The sequence below is a fragment of the Heteronotia binoei genome, chromosome 1 (assembly GCF_032191835.1).
Source record: "Heteronotia binoei isolate CCM8104 ecotype False Entrance Well chromosome 1, APGP_CSIRO_Hbin_v1, whole genome shotgun sequence".
Classification (NCBI taxonomy): domain Eukaryota; kingdom Metazoa; phylum Chordata; class Lepidosauria; order Squamata; family Gekkonidae; genus Heteronotia; species Heteronotia binoei.
The window spans coordinates 203,316,405-203,331,948 of NC_083223.1; the positions used below are offsets into that span (position 1 = coordinate 203,316,405).

General features: G+C 44.8%; 1 protein-coding gene across 1 annotated transcript in view; it reads left to right on the forward strand.

Moving 5' to 3' along the window:
• USH2A (usherin) overlaps positions 1-15,544 on the forward strand; it is a 1,244,521-nt gene that overhangs the window by 175,121 nt on the left and 1,053,856 nt on the right. Inside the window, exon 9 of the mRNA XM_060246775.1 lies at positions 777-870. Coding sequence (XP_060102758.1) covers positions 777-870 — 94 coding nt within the window. The remainder of the gene's footprint in view (positions 1-776; positions 871-15,544) is intronic.

Genomic DNA, 15,544 nt, shown 5'->3' on the forward strand with positions numbered 1-15,544 from the left:
TAAGAATTGCCTTCTCCCATGCAAACCTACAAACCATAATAATTATCTTCAGGGGTTCTGCTTTGGGTACTGCTGCCATCTGATGATAGATGGGTTACAACACCCCAAAAGGCCTCTGTCATGGTGCCAAGGTTATGAGAATTTTATCTATTCTCCTTGATCATTATCTTCTGCCACTAGGTGAACCTTTTCCTCTTTTGTCTGGTGTACCCCTCCTGACTGTTCTTTTTTGTTTGTAATTGCTAGTTTTTAATTGTTTGCTGCCTAGTTGGTCCTTATTGAGCAGAAAGGCAGCATATAAATGTGTATATATAATATGGTTTTATTTTGTATTCTTGCTGGGCACCATTTAGATAGAAAAGTAATATAAGGCTGTTATAAATAATAAATAGATGTCCTGAATGATTTTAAGACAAATGTACATATTGTTACAGATGAAAAGGTTACTGTTGAAAACACAGGTGCTCTCTGTAATTAATAATTAAGGCCTTACATCTCCGTAGTATGTAATGAAAGCACATAAATGCACATTTGATCACTTAATAGTTGGTCTACAGCCCCATCCTGTCAATTTTCTCCATTGGAAAGCAGCATTCACTTGACATTTATAAATGTTGAATAGAGAAGAACATGAAATGCTCACTGCACTTAAAATGCTCTTTTCTGTGATGGTTATTCTTAAGAGAAGCAGGCAATACATTTATGACCATGTGAAAATAAGAGAGGTCTTCCAAACATTACATCAGTGCTGTTTTCTAAATAGCTATGTTTTGCAGGTGTAATTGTCATGGCCACGCTGATCTCTGTGACACAAGTGTTAACCCTTACAGATGTCTTTGCTCCAAAGAAAGCTACACAGAAGGCAACAATGTAAGTTCCTTTATGCTAAGTATTTCAAGTTCTCAGAATGTGGATCTTTGGAAACCCCAAATTCTAATTAAAGACAAATAATTTTTATTAATCCCAAAACAAAATTGAATGCTTTGTTTTCATGGGGGGGGGGGAATTGCTGCACCCCCCAGCTGCCTTTTTGAGATTTTCTAGGGCACTTAAGCAGAAGCAAAAATGTTCAAGCCCAGCTTTAAAGAGATAGTTGCTGCTTTAAAGGAGGCAGTGAGGATTGCAGTTTGTGTATTTCCCCTCTTTCCACAAAATAGTTCTTGGATCATCTCATTTCAAGTGACATCTGTTGCCTTAAAGGAGGTAGTCCTTAGTGTGATCTCCTTCTCTGTCTTCTTGAATGTTTTAGCAAAGTTTGGGAGGATTGTAGAATCCGTTGTAGATTATCTTCTATCATGACGCTTACCAGGTAATATTTCATTATACGTTTTTGGTAGAAACTTCCTCTTTTCTGGAATAGCAACTCTGACATGGAATAATAAGCTACCTCAAGAATTCAGTGCTCAGATAACTTTTATCTTAGGAAAGGCACAAACAGGTATAAGAAGAGGCCAGCATGGTTAACAAACAAAGTAATGGAAGCTGTAAAAGGTAAGAAGGACTCCTTTAAGCGGTGGAAAACCAGTCCAAATGAGATTAATAAAAGGGAACACAGGCAGTGGCAAATCAAATGCAAGACTGTGATCAGGCAGGCAAAAAGGGACTATGAGGAGCATATTGCAAAAACATAAAGACCAACAATAAAAATTTCTTCAAGTATATTAGAAGTAGGAAACCAGCCAGGGAAGCAGTGGGGCCCTTGGATGACCATGGGGTAAAAGGATTACTGATGGAGGATGGGGAAATGGCTGAGAAGCTGAATGCATTTTTTGCCTCTGTCTTCACCGTGGAAGATGAGAAGTGTTTGCCCGCCCCAGAACCACTAATATTGGAAGGGGTGTTGAAAGACCTCAGTCAGATTTAGGTGACAAAAGAGGAGGTCCTACAACTAATAGACAAATTAAAAACTAATAAGTCACCGGGTCCGGATGGCATACATCCGAGAGTTCTGAAAGAACTCAAAGTTGAACTTGTGGATCTTCTAACAAAAATCTGTAATCTTTCATTGAAATCTGCCTCTGTTCCTGAGGACTGGAAGGTAGCAAATGTCACCCCCATCTTTAAAAAGGGTTCCAGAGGAGATCGGGGAAATTACAGGCCAGTCAGTCTGACTTCAATACCGGGAAAGTTAGTAGAAACCATTATCAAGGACAGAATGAGTAGGCACATTGATGAACACGGGTTATTGAGGAAGACTCAGCATGGGTTCTGTAGGGGAAGATCTTGCCTCACTAACCTGTTACATTTCTTTGAGGGGGTGAACAAACATGTGGACAAAGGAGACCCGATAGATGTTATTTACCTTGACTTCCAGAAAGCTTTTGATAAAGTTCCTCATCAAAGGCTCCTTAGAAAGCTTGAGAGTCATGGAGTAAAAGGACAGGTCCTCTTGTGGATCAAAAACTGGCTGAGTAATAGGAAGCAGAGAGTGAGTATAAATGGGCAGTCTTCGCAGTGGAGGATGGTAAGCAGTGGGGTGCCGCAGGGCTCGGTACTGGGTCCCATGCTCTTTAACTTGTTCATAAATGATTTAGAGTTGGGAGTGAGCAGTGAAGTGGCCAAATTTGCGGATGACACTAAATTGTTCAGGGTGGTGAGAACCAGAGAGGATTGTGAGGAACTCCAAAGGGATCTGCTGAGGCTGGGTGAGTGGGGGTCAACGTGGCAGATGAGGTTCAATGTGGCCAAGTGCAAAGTAATGCACATTGGGGCCAAGAATCCCAGCTACAAATACAAGTTGATGGGGTGTGAACTGGCAGAGACTGACCATGAGAGAGATCTTGGGGTCGTGGTAGATAATTCACTGAAAATGTCAAGACAGTCTGCGTTTGCAATAAAAAAGGCCAACACCATGCTGGGAATTATTAGGAAGGGAATTGAAAACAAATCAGCCAGTATCATAATGCCCCTGTATAAATCGATGGTGCGGTCTCATTTGGAGTACTGTGTGCAGTTCTGGTCGCCGCACCTCAAAAAGGATATTATAGCATTGGAGAAAGTTCAGAAAAGGGCAACTAGAATGATTAAAGGGCTGGAACACCTTCCCTATGAAGAAAGGTTGAAACGCTTGGGGCTCTTTAGCTTGGAGATACGTCGACTGCGGGGTGACATGATAGAGGTTTACAAGATAATGCAGGGGATGGAGAAAGTAGAGAAAGAAGTACTTTTCTCCCTTTCTCACAATACAAGAACTCGTGGGCATTCGATGAAATTGCTGAGCAGACAGGTTAAAACGGATAAAAGGAAGTACTTCTTCACCCAAAGGGTGATTAACATGTGGAATTCACTGCCACAGGAGGTGGTGGTGGCCACAAGCATGGCCACCTTCAAGAGGGGGTTAGATAAAAATATGGAGCAGAGGTCCATCAGTGGCTATTAGCCACAGTGTGTGTGTGTGTGTGTGTGTGTGTGTGTGTGTGTGTGTGTATATATATATATATATATATATATATATATATATATATATATATATATATATATATATATATATATATATATATATATATATATTTGGCCGCTGTGTGACACAGAATGTTGGGCTGGATGGGCCATTGGACTGATCTAACATGGCTTCTCTTATGTTCTTTTCTTGACTCAAAACTTGCTAGCAACAGCTTGTGAAAACTGTTGATGAAAAGTATGCTTGTAAGTTATACGTGTGCATTTAAACTTTTTCATATACAATACTGTCTCTACTACTTTGCCTTTCATACACTCCTCATATATTTCATATTTGCTGTGCATTTACATAATTTGTGTAATCTGTATGAAAGACACATATGGAATGAAAGCCTCTAGGCAGTGCTTATTAGGAACACAAGCTATCCTCTTCTATATGCACAAGGAAAAAAGCTACCAGAGTGTTGCACAAGAGGCACATTCAGCTCTCTTTCAGCTAATGGTCTGCTGTGTTAGAGTGCACTCTACATGGTGGGTCATGGCCCAGGACTGGCAGAGGAGACAGAGATTAAGGATTTAGTTGAAATTTAGGGATCCACCTTCTGAATACAAGGGAGGCAATGGGATTTACTCAGATTTTTGCATTACGTAAGTTTACATATATTTTAGTGATGAAAATGCACATTGATCACACTATATGTATTTCATGTAGAGGACATTATACTGAAAATCAGTGCTAAAAAGCTGTTTTGGAGTTGAGCAGAAAATAATATTTCAGTATTTGCATTTTATGTTATATTAATTGTCTATTTTCAATTAAACTTTCTTTCTGAAAATGTTGCAGGTTATTTTCATGTCGAGAAAGCATGTTACTTATCAGCAAATCCCAGTGTTATTCTTCAAATTGTTCTGTTTTCAATTTTGGGGATTTAGAAACAGCTAGAAGCAGATGGAAAGTACTGTATTTCTTTTTCCTGAATTCCTGATACATTTCAGAAAGAGCAAAATGGCCTCAATTTCACTGATAAAATAATAATAAAATTCTTGCGAATTATATTTTAGTCAATTTGGCAAGCTATGCCAAAGTTAAATCTTGATAATATTCCAGTCCTTGACATTGAAATGTATGAAAAAAGAATATGTTTACTCACTCTGCCAAACATTAAAGAAACTGAGGGAAGAGGGCACATACATAGTGTCTGGAACCTTGTTAATTATCCCCTTGCCAAAATAATCTTTGTAGTTGCTTTCAGTCAGAGCACTTGAACAGCCCATGGCAAACATAATTTCTTTCAGGCTTTATTTAGTTTTATAGGATTTTCTAACATAGAATGCTCCAATTGTGAGCAAACTTTAATATTTTGTTGATTTATAATGTTATTAATGCAGCCATATCACTCTGTATATGAGCCCCTTGCCCCAAGGATCTTTAAACTTAAAGTTTGACAGTCGATAAAGGACAGAAGAGGGAAGGAATTCATGTTGTTTGGCTGGCAAATATGGATTAATGTGCCATACCGGTGCAAAAATGGTTCAAAATATCTCTATATATTTTCTATATAACGTAGATTGGCAACCCAAAGACTGGAAAATGAATGAAAGTAGGAGGTGTATGTAGAAAGGTTTGGAGAAATGAATGATTTTTACCAGCCCATGTTATAGAGTCATGTTCCAAAAATGGAGAAACAATAAACAAAATATCAAACAGATGCATCTCTTTTTTTATTTGAACACTGACTGCTGAAATGATAGCCTATCACAAAAATAAAGTTTATAAAACAAGTTTTTAAAAAATTCAAGTTGACACTGTCCTTTTAATTAGAGCAAGTATTGTGAAGTGGTACTTTGTGGAGATTAACTATAAATATTTAATATGACCTGAAGTTCTCGAAGCACTTTTTACCAGACCCACAAATCCTTCTCAATACAAACTAAATTAATGGTGCCATTGCCTTTTTGGAGGGGTAAGTATCTGTAGACTGTTTCCATGGATGTTACAGCTTTTGAATTATCTGTTCTGTGACTATACGTAGATCAATCAAACCATATTTCCTTCAGAGTAAAATTGAGAAGTTTAGTTATATCTTTCTTTGAATGTCATACCTTTGGAGAGTCAGTGGGATGAAGTGGTTTGAAGTATTTGGCAACTGTTCAGATCCCTGGCTGGGTGTAAATATATATTTGGCCATGGTGACACTGGATCAGCCCCTATTTCTCAGCTTAAGCCACCCCACAGGCTGTGACAGAGATTCATGTTGACCACCCAGAGCTCTTTGCAAGATTTGTAAAGTAAACATTTAAGACAATGCCAATTTCTACTCACAAAGAATTAAAGCAGAATTTAATATTCTTTAAATTACAAATATTAATTTACGCACCTGCTGTATGTTTATCAGTGTTAGTATTGTCTTGAGATTATGTCATGTTGTCATACTCTTCTCCCTCACCTTAATCCCACTCCATTCCCATTTAAAAGGACAAGAACTAAAGGTATGGAGAAGGATGATTCTCAAATTAAAATATTGAATATTTATACAGAATGGTTATGATAAAGAGCTGCACTTGAAACTCTCCGAATGAACCTTCATAGAGAACCTTTTAGAATATTTACAGCAAGGATAGATCATAATAGATCATTCTCAATATTCAAGAGAATGACATGCAGTAGGATCTCTAACTGCACTGATTTTAAAGCTGTCATCTATCTTCTCAGTGTGAAGATGCAGCAAGAAGACATTCAGTCATTGCAGAATTTCTACACTGGTAACCATTCATGAGAAGGGAAAAAGTCATTCTATGCTCACAGTACCAGTTGATAAACTTAAACACAGATAGTCAATTAGAACTTAAACATAGTCAAATTTAAACACAGATAGTCAAATTTAAGCACAGATAGTCAATGGTGCGGCTTCTCTGAGCTGGGCTTCCCTTGCAAAGGAGGCCCAACTCAGAGGATAACATGCCACTCCTGGCTGCTCTTACCTTCAAGGTGAAAGCAGCCAGGTGGATGTATCGGTGCGGCTTCTCCAAAATGGGCTTCCCTTGCAAAGGAGGCCTGACTCAGAGAGGAATTTGCCCCACCCAGCTGCTTTCACCTTCAAGGTGAGAGCAGCAGGACATCAGCATGGCTTCTCTGAGCACAACTGGGAGGAGAACACCCTGCAGTGTGCTCTCAAAGGTGCTCTTTGCCTCTGAGAGCGCACTGGGCAGGCCCGGCTTGGCCAGAGCCTGCCCAGCCCTTCTTCCACACTGCAGTGCCTGTTCTCCTTGTGGTTGGGGATGTGGTGGCAGGGCAGGCATGGGTGGGGGGCTTGGGGCAGCTGCCAGTCTGTGGCACCTGAGGCCCTAGCACCTGAGGCAGGTGAAAGAGGCAGTGGCAAAGGAAGGCGGCCGAGGAGTTTTTTTGTATACCCTGTTTACCCTGTATACCAAAGAGGCTTACAATCTCTTTCCTTTCCAACAATCACCTTATGAGGTAGGTGGGGCTGAGAGAGTTCTGACAGAACTGTGACTGGCCTGAGGTCACCCAGCAGGTTTCAAGTGGAGAAGTGGGGAATCAGACCCAGTTTTCCATATTAAAATCCACTACTCTTAACCATTACACCGCACTGGCTCTACAATGAGTGGGATCAGATGAGCTGATTGCTGTGGTTGTCTTTTGGCTTTTAAAAAGCAACCTCAGTTAGAGATGTCCCATAGCAATCAGATGGCACCCACCTGGGAGCCGACACAGGAACAGGATGCACATGTACTGAGAGGAGCATTCACACCACTCCTGTATGTTCATGGAGCACCTGAGCCAATCAAATGGCCGGTAATGTGCCACAGAGTTGCAGCAAGAACTTTCCCATTGGGAACTTCCCGGTGGCTCTTTAACATGTGTGGGAGTCATCCTACCACAAGGTAAGGATGAGCGAGTTGCAGGGAGCAGATGTGCTTGTGTGATTGTGCACATTAAATCCAAGGGTGGAGGTTGGCTACAGCAGGCCAAAAAGCCCAATTGATCATACCCAATGTCTCACCCACGTCATACTCATGCCTAAGGCTGAAAGAGCTGCACTGGCTACCAATTGTGTTCCGAGTCCATTTCAAGGTGTTGGTACTGACCTTTAAAGACCTCTATGGTCAGGGGCCTGTCTATCTACGGGATCGCCTTTCCCCACATGTTCCCCGGAGAGCACTGCGTTCAGGGACAAAAAATCTATTGTCCATCCCTGGACCAAAGGAGGCTAGGTTACAATACAATACAATACAATTTTTATTTGTATCCCGCCCTCCCCGCTGGAGCAGGCTCAGGGCGGCTAACAGCATAATTTCATACACTGGTCATGCAAATATTAAATAAAACTACATTGACAGTTTAATTAAAATTCTGATTAAAATTCTAAAATTAATAAAATACACTAGTGCTATGATTACGTTTACGTTTACGATGGCGAGTTCTTTAACAGTTTCCCTCTTAATCAATGAAGGCCAATCGGAAGAGGGTAGTCTTGCAGGCCCTGCGGAACTGTTCAAGGTCCCGCAGAGCCCGCGTTTCCTCTGGAAGTTGGTTCCATAGGCGTGGAGCCATAGTAGAGAAAGCTCGGTTGCAGGTACTTTACAACTTCACCTCTTTCGGCCCGGGAATTTTCAGCAGGTTTTTCCCAGCTGACCTCAGTGCTCTCTGGGGTTCATATGGGGAGAGACAGTCCCTAAGGTAGGCAGGTCCTCGGCCATATAGGGCTTTAAAGGTAATAACCAGCACTTTGTAACGAATCCGGTATACAACTGGCAGCCAGTGCAGTTCGCGCAGCCCAGGCTGTATGTGCCCCCACATTGGGAGCCCCAACAGCAATCTAGCCGCCGCGTTCTGCACTAGCTGCAGCTTCCGGATTCGGTACAGAGGTAGCCCCATGTAGAGGGCATTACAGTAGTCTAGTCTCGAGGTGACCGTTGCATGAATCACCGTTGCCAAATCTTGGCGCTCTAGGAAGGGAGCCAACTGCTTTGCCCGCCTCAGATGGAAAAAGGCTGACTTGGCAGTGGCTGCAATCTGGGCCTCCATTGATAATGAAAGCTCCAGTAAAACTCCCAGGCTCTTGACCCGGCACGCCTCTTTCAGCAGTGCCCCATCGAAGACCGGGAGAGGTATTTCTCCTCCCCGGGCGCCCCGATCTAGGCAAAGGACTTCTGTCTTCGCTGGATTCAGTTTCAGCCCACTCTGCCTTAACCAAGTTGCCATAGCCTGCAGAGCCCGGTCTAAATTCTCTGGGATGCAGTCAGGCCATCCGTCCATTAGTAGATAGAGCTGGGTGTCATCCGCATATTGGTGGCACCCAAACCCATATCTCCTGGCAATCTGGGCAAGGGGGCGCATGTAGATATTTAATAACATCGGTGAGAGAACTGCTCCCTGAGGCACTCCACAATCCAGTGTGCGTCTCTGGGACAGCTCGCCTCCGATTGCCACCCTTTGTCCCCGATCTTCAAGGAAGGAGAAAAGCCGTTGTAGGGCTGACCCCCTAACACCCACATCGGCGAGGCGGCGGGTCAGTAGCCGATGGTCGACCGTATCGAATGCAGCCGACAGGTCTAACAACATCAGCACCACCACACCACCCCGATCCAGATGCCGTTGGAGGTCATCCACCAGGGCGACCAGTACTGTCTCTGTCCCGTGACCCGGGCGAAAGCCAGACTGGCAAGGGTCTAGGATGGAAGCGTCATCCAGAAAGCCCTGCAACTGCAATACCACTGCCCTCTCTATAATTTTACCTAAGAACGGTAAATTAGAGACCGGTCGGTAATTTGCCAATTCGGCCGGGTCTGCTGTACGTTTTTTTCAGGAGGGGACGGACCAAGGCCTCTTTTAAAGGCGTTGGAAAATGCCCCTCCAAGAGGGATCTATTTATGATGTCCCGTAAAGGACATCTGAGCTCCCTCGGGCAAGATTTAATTAGCCAGGAGGGGCATGGGTCCAAATCACAAGTTGTAGGGCGCGCAGAGGATTCCATCAACTTCCTCCAGGCTGAGTGGGTCGAAATGATCCAGAATTAAACTGGAAGACAGGCACGGAGCCTCCAGTTAATGTACTGTATCCAACGTGATGGGCAGGTCCTGGCGGAGCGACGTGATTTTGTATGCAAAAAATTTCACAAAAGCCTCACAGCCTATTTCTAATTCTCTAGCATTTGGTCTGCCCTGGGGCAGTGTGGTTAAATGCCCAATTATTTTAAACAATTGTGCCGGGCGTGAATTTGCAGATGCAATCTTGGCCGCGAAGTAGTTTTTCTTCGTGGCTTTGACTGCCATCTCATAAGACCTCATAAATGTTCTATAGGATGTTCTCGTTGCTTCATCACGAGTGCGCCGCCACTGCCTCTCTAGTCGTCGGAGTCCTTGTTTCAGTCGGCGTAGTTCCAAGGTATACCAAGGAGCCAGCCTCGAACGAGGGCACAGAGGACGTCGAGGTGCAATTTCGTTGATTACCCCGAATAGCCGATCTTGCCAGGCATCAACCAGGGTGTCAAGGGAATCGCCAGGGGGCCAAGGATCCCGAAGAGCCATTTGGAACCGTTCCTGGTCCATCAGGCTCCGCAGGCGAGCCAAAATAGGCTCTTCACCCTTACAGGGTTGTGGTAGCATCTCCATACGAGCCTTGAGGGCTAAGTGATCCGACCATGGTATCACCTCAGTTGCGATTTCGTTCACTTGAATCCTGGTCGCAAAGATCAAATCCAATGTGTGTCCCACCTGGTGCGTGGGGGTCGTAACAAATTGAGAGAGTCCCAGTGTCGCCATGGAAGACACTAGATCCATCGCCTGAGTGGAAGCCGCTTCATCGGCATGGACATTGAAGTCGCCCAGGACCACAAGCCCTGGGTACTCCAACTCCCAGCCCAACACCGCCTCCATCAGGGATGGTAAGGCGCTGGCCGGTACGTTAGGTGGACGGTACACCAGCCAGATCGCCAACCTCTCTCCGACATCCCATGCAAGGCCGACACACTCAATACCATCGATCGTTGGGGCCAGGAGAGCCCGGAAGGAGTAACCCTCCCGTATGAATAGCGCCACCCCTCCCCTGCCCACTAATCCACGATTGGTAAAAGACCAAGTAACCCGGGGGGTCATCTGGGAGAGCGCCATCGTCTCCCCCTCTTGAACCCAGGTCTCGGTCACGCCAGCCAGGTCAGCATCCTGCCGGAGCAGGAAGTCCCTAATGGTCTCGATCTTATTATTTATAGACCTGACGTTGCATAACACCAATGTTGGACGCGGGCAACTTCTCTTGGTCCCACTACTTGTCACCGTTGCGATGGGAAGTAGACTGGAAGGGGGCCGAACACTGTTTTGTCTCGGCCTCCTTCCCTTACATCTCCGTCTATTCCCACCGTCATACCTTCCCCTCCCCAGGAGCACTGGAATCCCCTGGCCGGACATCCACACCTATTCTCCAGTAGTTGTAATAGGATGGCCGTATTCACCTAACTAGTTTATATAGGTACACAGCATGGGTCCCTGGCCCACCCTCGTCCTCGATTCCCGGTTATCTAATTCACCATAATTTAATCGATATCTTCCTATGCTTGATTAGTAGGTAATTTCTTACTTAGCACTGTAATAAAATCCAATTTCTATCTAAATTTAAATTTATGGTGCTAACGTAAATAGATAATTAATTAATTAGTTAATTCTATATGCATTTAAATACATAAATACATAGTGGAAAGATCCAATTACTAATCAATTTATAAGTTAATTCATTAATAATAATCCTAGTTGGTGATCAATAGTCGTTAGATGGCGGGGATAAAAGTTAAGGAGGATGAAGTAGGGTTTGGTTCTTAAGGTGCTGTTAGTTGGTATTGGGAAATTAAAAATTGAGTGTCCAAGTTTACAGAGACTGTTAAAGCCATCAAGCAACTGAAAAGTGGCAAGGCAGCAGGAGTTGATGGAATTCCACCAGAGATCTGGAAGCATGGGGGCACAGTACTACATAGCTCACTTCACAAAGTACTTGTCACCTGCTGGGAACAAGGCAAATTACCACAGGACTTTCGCGATGCAATCATCATCACCCTATACAAGAACAAAGGGGAAAAGTCAGACTGCTCCAACTACCGGGGGATAACCCTGCTCTCCATCGCAGGCAAAATCCTTGCCAGAATACTCCTGAACAGACTGGTGCCCACCATTGCAGAAGAACTCCTCCCAGAGAGCCAGTGCGGCTTCAGAGCTAACAGGAGCACCACCGACATGGTATTTGTTCTCAGGCAGCTCCAAGAGAAATGCAGGGAACAGAACAAGGGTCTGTATGTGACTTTTGTCGACCTTACCAAAGCTTTCGATACCGTTAGCAGGAAAGGCCTGTGGCAAATCTTGGAACGTTTAGGATGTCCCCCAAGGTTCCTCAGCATGATCATCCAGCTACACGAAGACCAGCGAGGCCAAGTCAGACACTGCAACGACCTCTCGGAGCCCTTCCCAATAGGCACAGGTGTAAAGCAAGGCTGCGTTCTCGCGCCAACTCTCTTTACGATCTTCTTTAGCATGATGCTTCAAAGAGCCGCAGTAGATCTAGATGAGGACGATGGTGTCTACATCCGCTATCGCACCGATGGCAGCCTGTTCAACCTGAGGCGACTAAAGGCACACTCCAAGACAATGGAAAAACTCATCCGAGAGCTACTGTTTGCTGATGATGCTGCACTCGTCTCCCACTCGGTATCAGCTCTGCAGCATATGACGTCCTGCTTTGCAGAGGCTGCCAAGCTATTCGGCCTAGAAGTTAGTCTGAAGAAGACAGAAGTTCTCCACCAGCCTGCACCCCAGGAAGATTATCACCCTCCCTGCATCACTGTGGGTGAATCAGTTCTGAAGACAGTCCAGCAGTTCAGCTACCTGGGGTGCATCATCTCCTCAGATGCCAAGATCGACAAGGAGATTGACAACAGGCTGGCAAAGGCAAACCGTGCATTTGGCCGACTGCACAAAAGAGTGTGGAGCAACAAGCATCTGAAAAAAGGCACAAAGATCAATGTTTACAAAGCGGTTGTGATGACAACCCTCATCTATGGCTCCGAATCGTGGGTTTTATACCGTCATCACCTGCGACTCCTTGAGCGCTTTCATCAGCGCTGCCTTCGCACCATCCTCAACATCCACTGGAGTGACTTTGTGACCAACACTGAAGTCCTCAAGCAGGCAGAGGTTACCAGCATCGAGGCACTGCTGTTGAAGACGCAGCTGCGCTGGGCAGGGCATATTTCTAGGATGGAAAACCACCGCCTTCCCAAGATTGCCCTGTATGGCGAACTCTCCACCGGCCATCGAAATAGAGGGGCACCAAAGAAGAGGTACAAGGACTCCTTGAAGAAATCCCTTAGCACCTGTCACATCAACCATCACCAGTGGTCTGACCTAGCCTCAGATCGCAAAGCATGGAGGCACACCATCCACCAGGCTGTCTCTTCCTTTGAGAACACACGCATAGCTGGTCTTGAGGACAAAAGGAGATTGAGGAAGAATCGCACTGCTACAGGACCAACCCTAAATCAGACTTTTCCCTGCAGCCGCTGTGGCCGGACCTGCCTGTCCCACATTGGTCTTGTCAGCCACCAGCGAGCCTGCAGCAAACGTGGACTATTGCACCCTTCTTAAATCTTCGTTCGCGAAGCCAAGCCGAGAGAGAGAGTTGGTATTGGGAAATTAAAAATTGAGTGTCCAAGTTTACAAACGTCAGTGATGCTTCATAAAGATCTTAAAGTGCAGGTGCAGTTTTTCTTTTTTAAAGTGTGGATGCAGTTCGTAGAGCATAGTTCTTAGTGCCGGTGTGGGAGATGGTCACACTTCTCTGTCCACATTTTGGGTCTCCCAGGCTTCAAGCCCCGTATAGAGCTTCGTTGGCAGGAGAACTTTTCGGCTACTAGCCCTGCCGTGGGGGGGCGAGGGTAGGGAGCAAGGGGGTGGGGGCGAGGAGGGGGCAAGAAGGAACAAGAGGGGGGAATGGGGTGAAAGTGGAGGCCAGGATGCTCACCGAGACTTACGCCCCGGGACCAATCCACTCCTCCGCTCACTCACATCCCCATAACTCTGTCTCCTCCGCAGCAACCCCATTCACCCCTCTCAGTCCTCATCATGCCAATCCACGCCCCAGTCCTCTCCGATACTGTGTCGGTTTGTCTTGACCGCTCGTCTGTGGCCACACCCACTCTCAGTCTCAGCGTCAGCCCAGGCAGTAGCGAAACTCCTCAGTGGCTCCGGGCAGTAACGATGCTCCGGGCAATAGCGATGCTCTTCCACAGCGCTCAGCAGGAGCCCTCCCATGGCCCCGACCAGCTCCGCACTCCACACTAGCTGCGCTCTCCATGCTCTTCGTGCTCTCCTTCCCGGTACCGGCCCGATCTCTCCCAGTCTCCACCAAACGCCAGCCCGCGGCCGCATCCCAGCCCTGTTTTGGCGTCTCTGCTCCGATAGCCCCTGTAGCTCGCTGCTCGCGCCTCCAGCACCACCGACAACCACAGCCTGGCACTACAATTTTGATGGTAATCTGCTATTCCATTCGTTGTTGTTATGTTATTATCAAAAAGTTGTTGTTATAACTTAAATTTGTTGTCAGTCGGCGGGAGGCCTAGCGCTAGGCTTCTACCACCATCGCCATCTTTCTTTCTGGATCTTTCTGGATTCTTTCTGGTTGCAGCTGATGCGAGCGAGGGCAGCACCAGAATTGTGGAATGCTCTCCTGGAGGCCATAAGGGCCCTGCGTGATCTCTCTACTTTCCACAGGGCCTGTAAGACTGAACTGTTTCGACAGGCCTTTGAGATTTAACCGGGAGAGAGCTGCCACCCTACATCATTATAGAGCACTATATGATCACCGCTTATATTATATTATATTATATTATATTATATTATATTATATTATATTATATTATATTATATTATATTATATTATATTATATTATATTATATTATATTATATTATATTATATTATATTATATTATATTATAGAGATACTGCACCATGTAATGAAATGTTTTAAATAATTTTAAATTGTATTTTTTATTGGTTTAATCTGTAAAAATGAATGTTGTTAGCTGCCCTGAGTCTGCTTGCGGAGAGGGCAGGATAGAAATTTAAATTTAAAGTTACAGAAACAACAGGCTGTTTGTCCTAGTGAAAGGGATGGCATTTTTTTTCTGGAAAAGCCTTGTTAAACACTGTGATGTTTGATCCTTTCATAACTTGATTCCCCAGATTGATAAGTGACACTGAAAGTGTAGACCTTATGAGTTTATCTCTGCAGTCCCCCAGTCTGGTCACTCCTTGACTCAGATCCTGAAGCTAAGGTTAACTGGTGTCAGTCAGGAGTCTCTCTTGGTCCTCCCACCCATCTCCAAGCTATTACTTCCCTGCCTGACACAGGATACCTAGTCCTATCCTTATCTATATACTATTAGCCATCCATGGTCCACCTTCAGATAGCTAAATTTGGAGATTGGAGCCACAAGGAGATTAAAGAGATTTTTCTGGGAAACTCCCCAGGTGTGCAGAAAAATCTGAAATGTTTAAATTTCCTCAAAACTTAAGTAAAAATAAAAAAAAACCTTTAAAAAGGTAACACTTACTTACAGGCTGAAATAGAGGCAAGCCATTTCTATAATTTTTATTTATTTATTATATTCAATTTATAGCCCACCATCCCCAAGAATGGGCTCAGGGCGAGTAACAACTTACCAAAATTACAGTCATGAAATATCATACATCAGTTACAAGTTAAAATATCAGGTAAAATTAATTAAAATACCATGATGGCTGCAGAGAAAAAAAATCCTATATGTGGCCCCATAACTGGCCTAGACACATATATTAATAATCCTGCAGGCCAACATCTAGGGCTGTCTGAAGCAGGGAGGCCATATGGTGGCCATATGATCCCACTTGCTCCCCCACCCACTCCCAAGAGTTCCATTTATGTGAATTTTGCAAGTGGGTGCCACACGGGGTATAGGCCTGCACGGTGCCTGCTGTCAAAACCCACTTGAAGGGAATCCATGAACTTCATGAACCCCAACATGTGAAGCAGGGGAGGTTTGTCCTGGTTCATGGTACCTCATGAACCACAAACCTGGACAAGCTTCCATTTTCACGTCTTTCCCA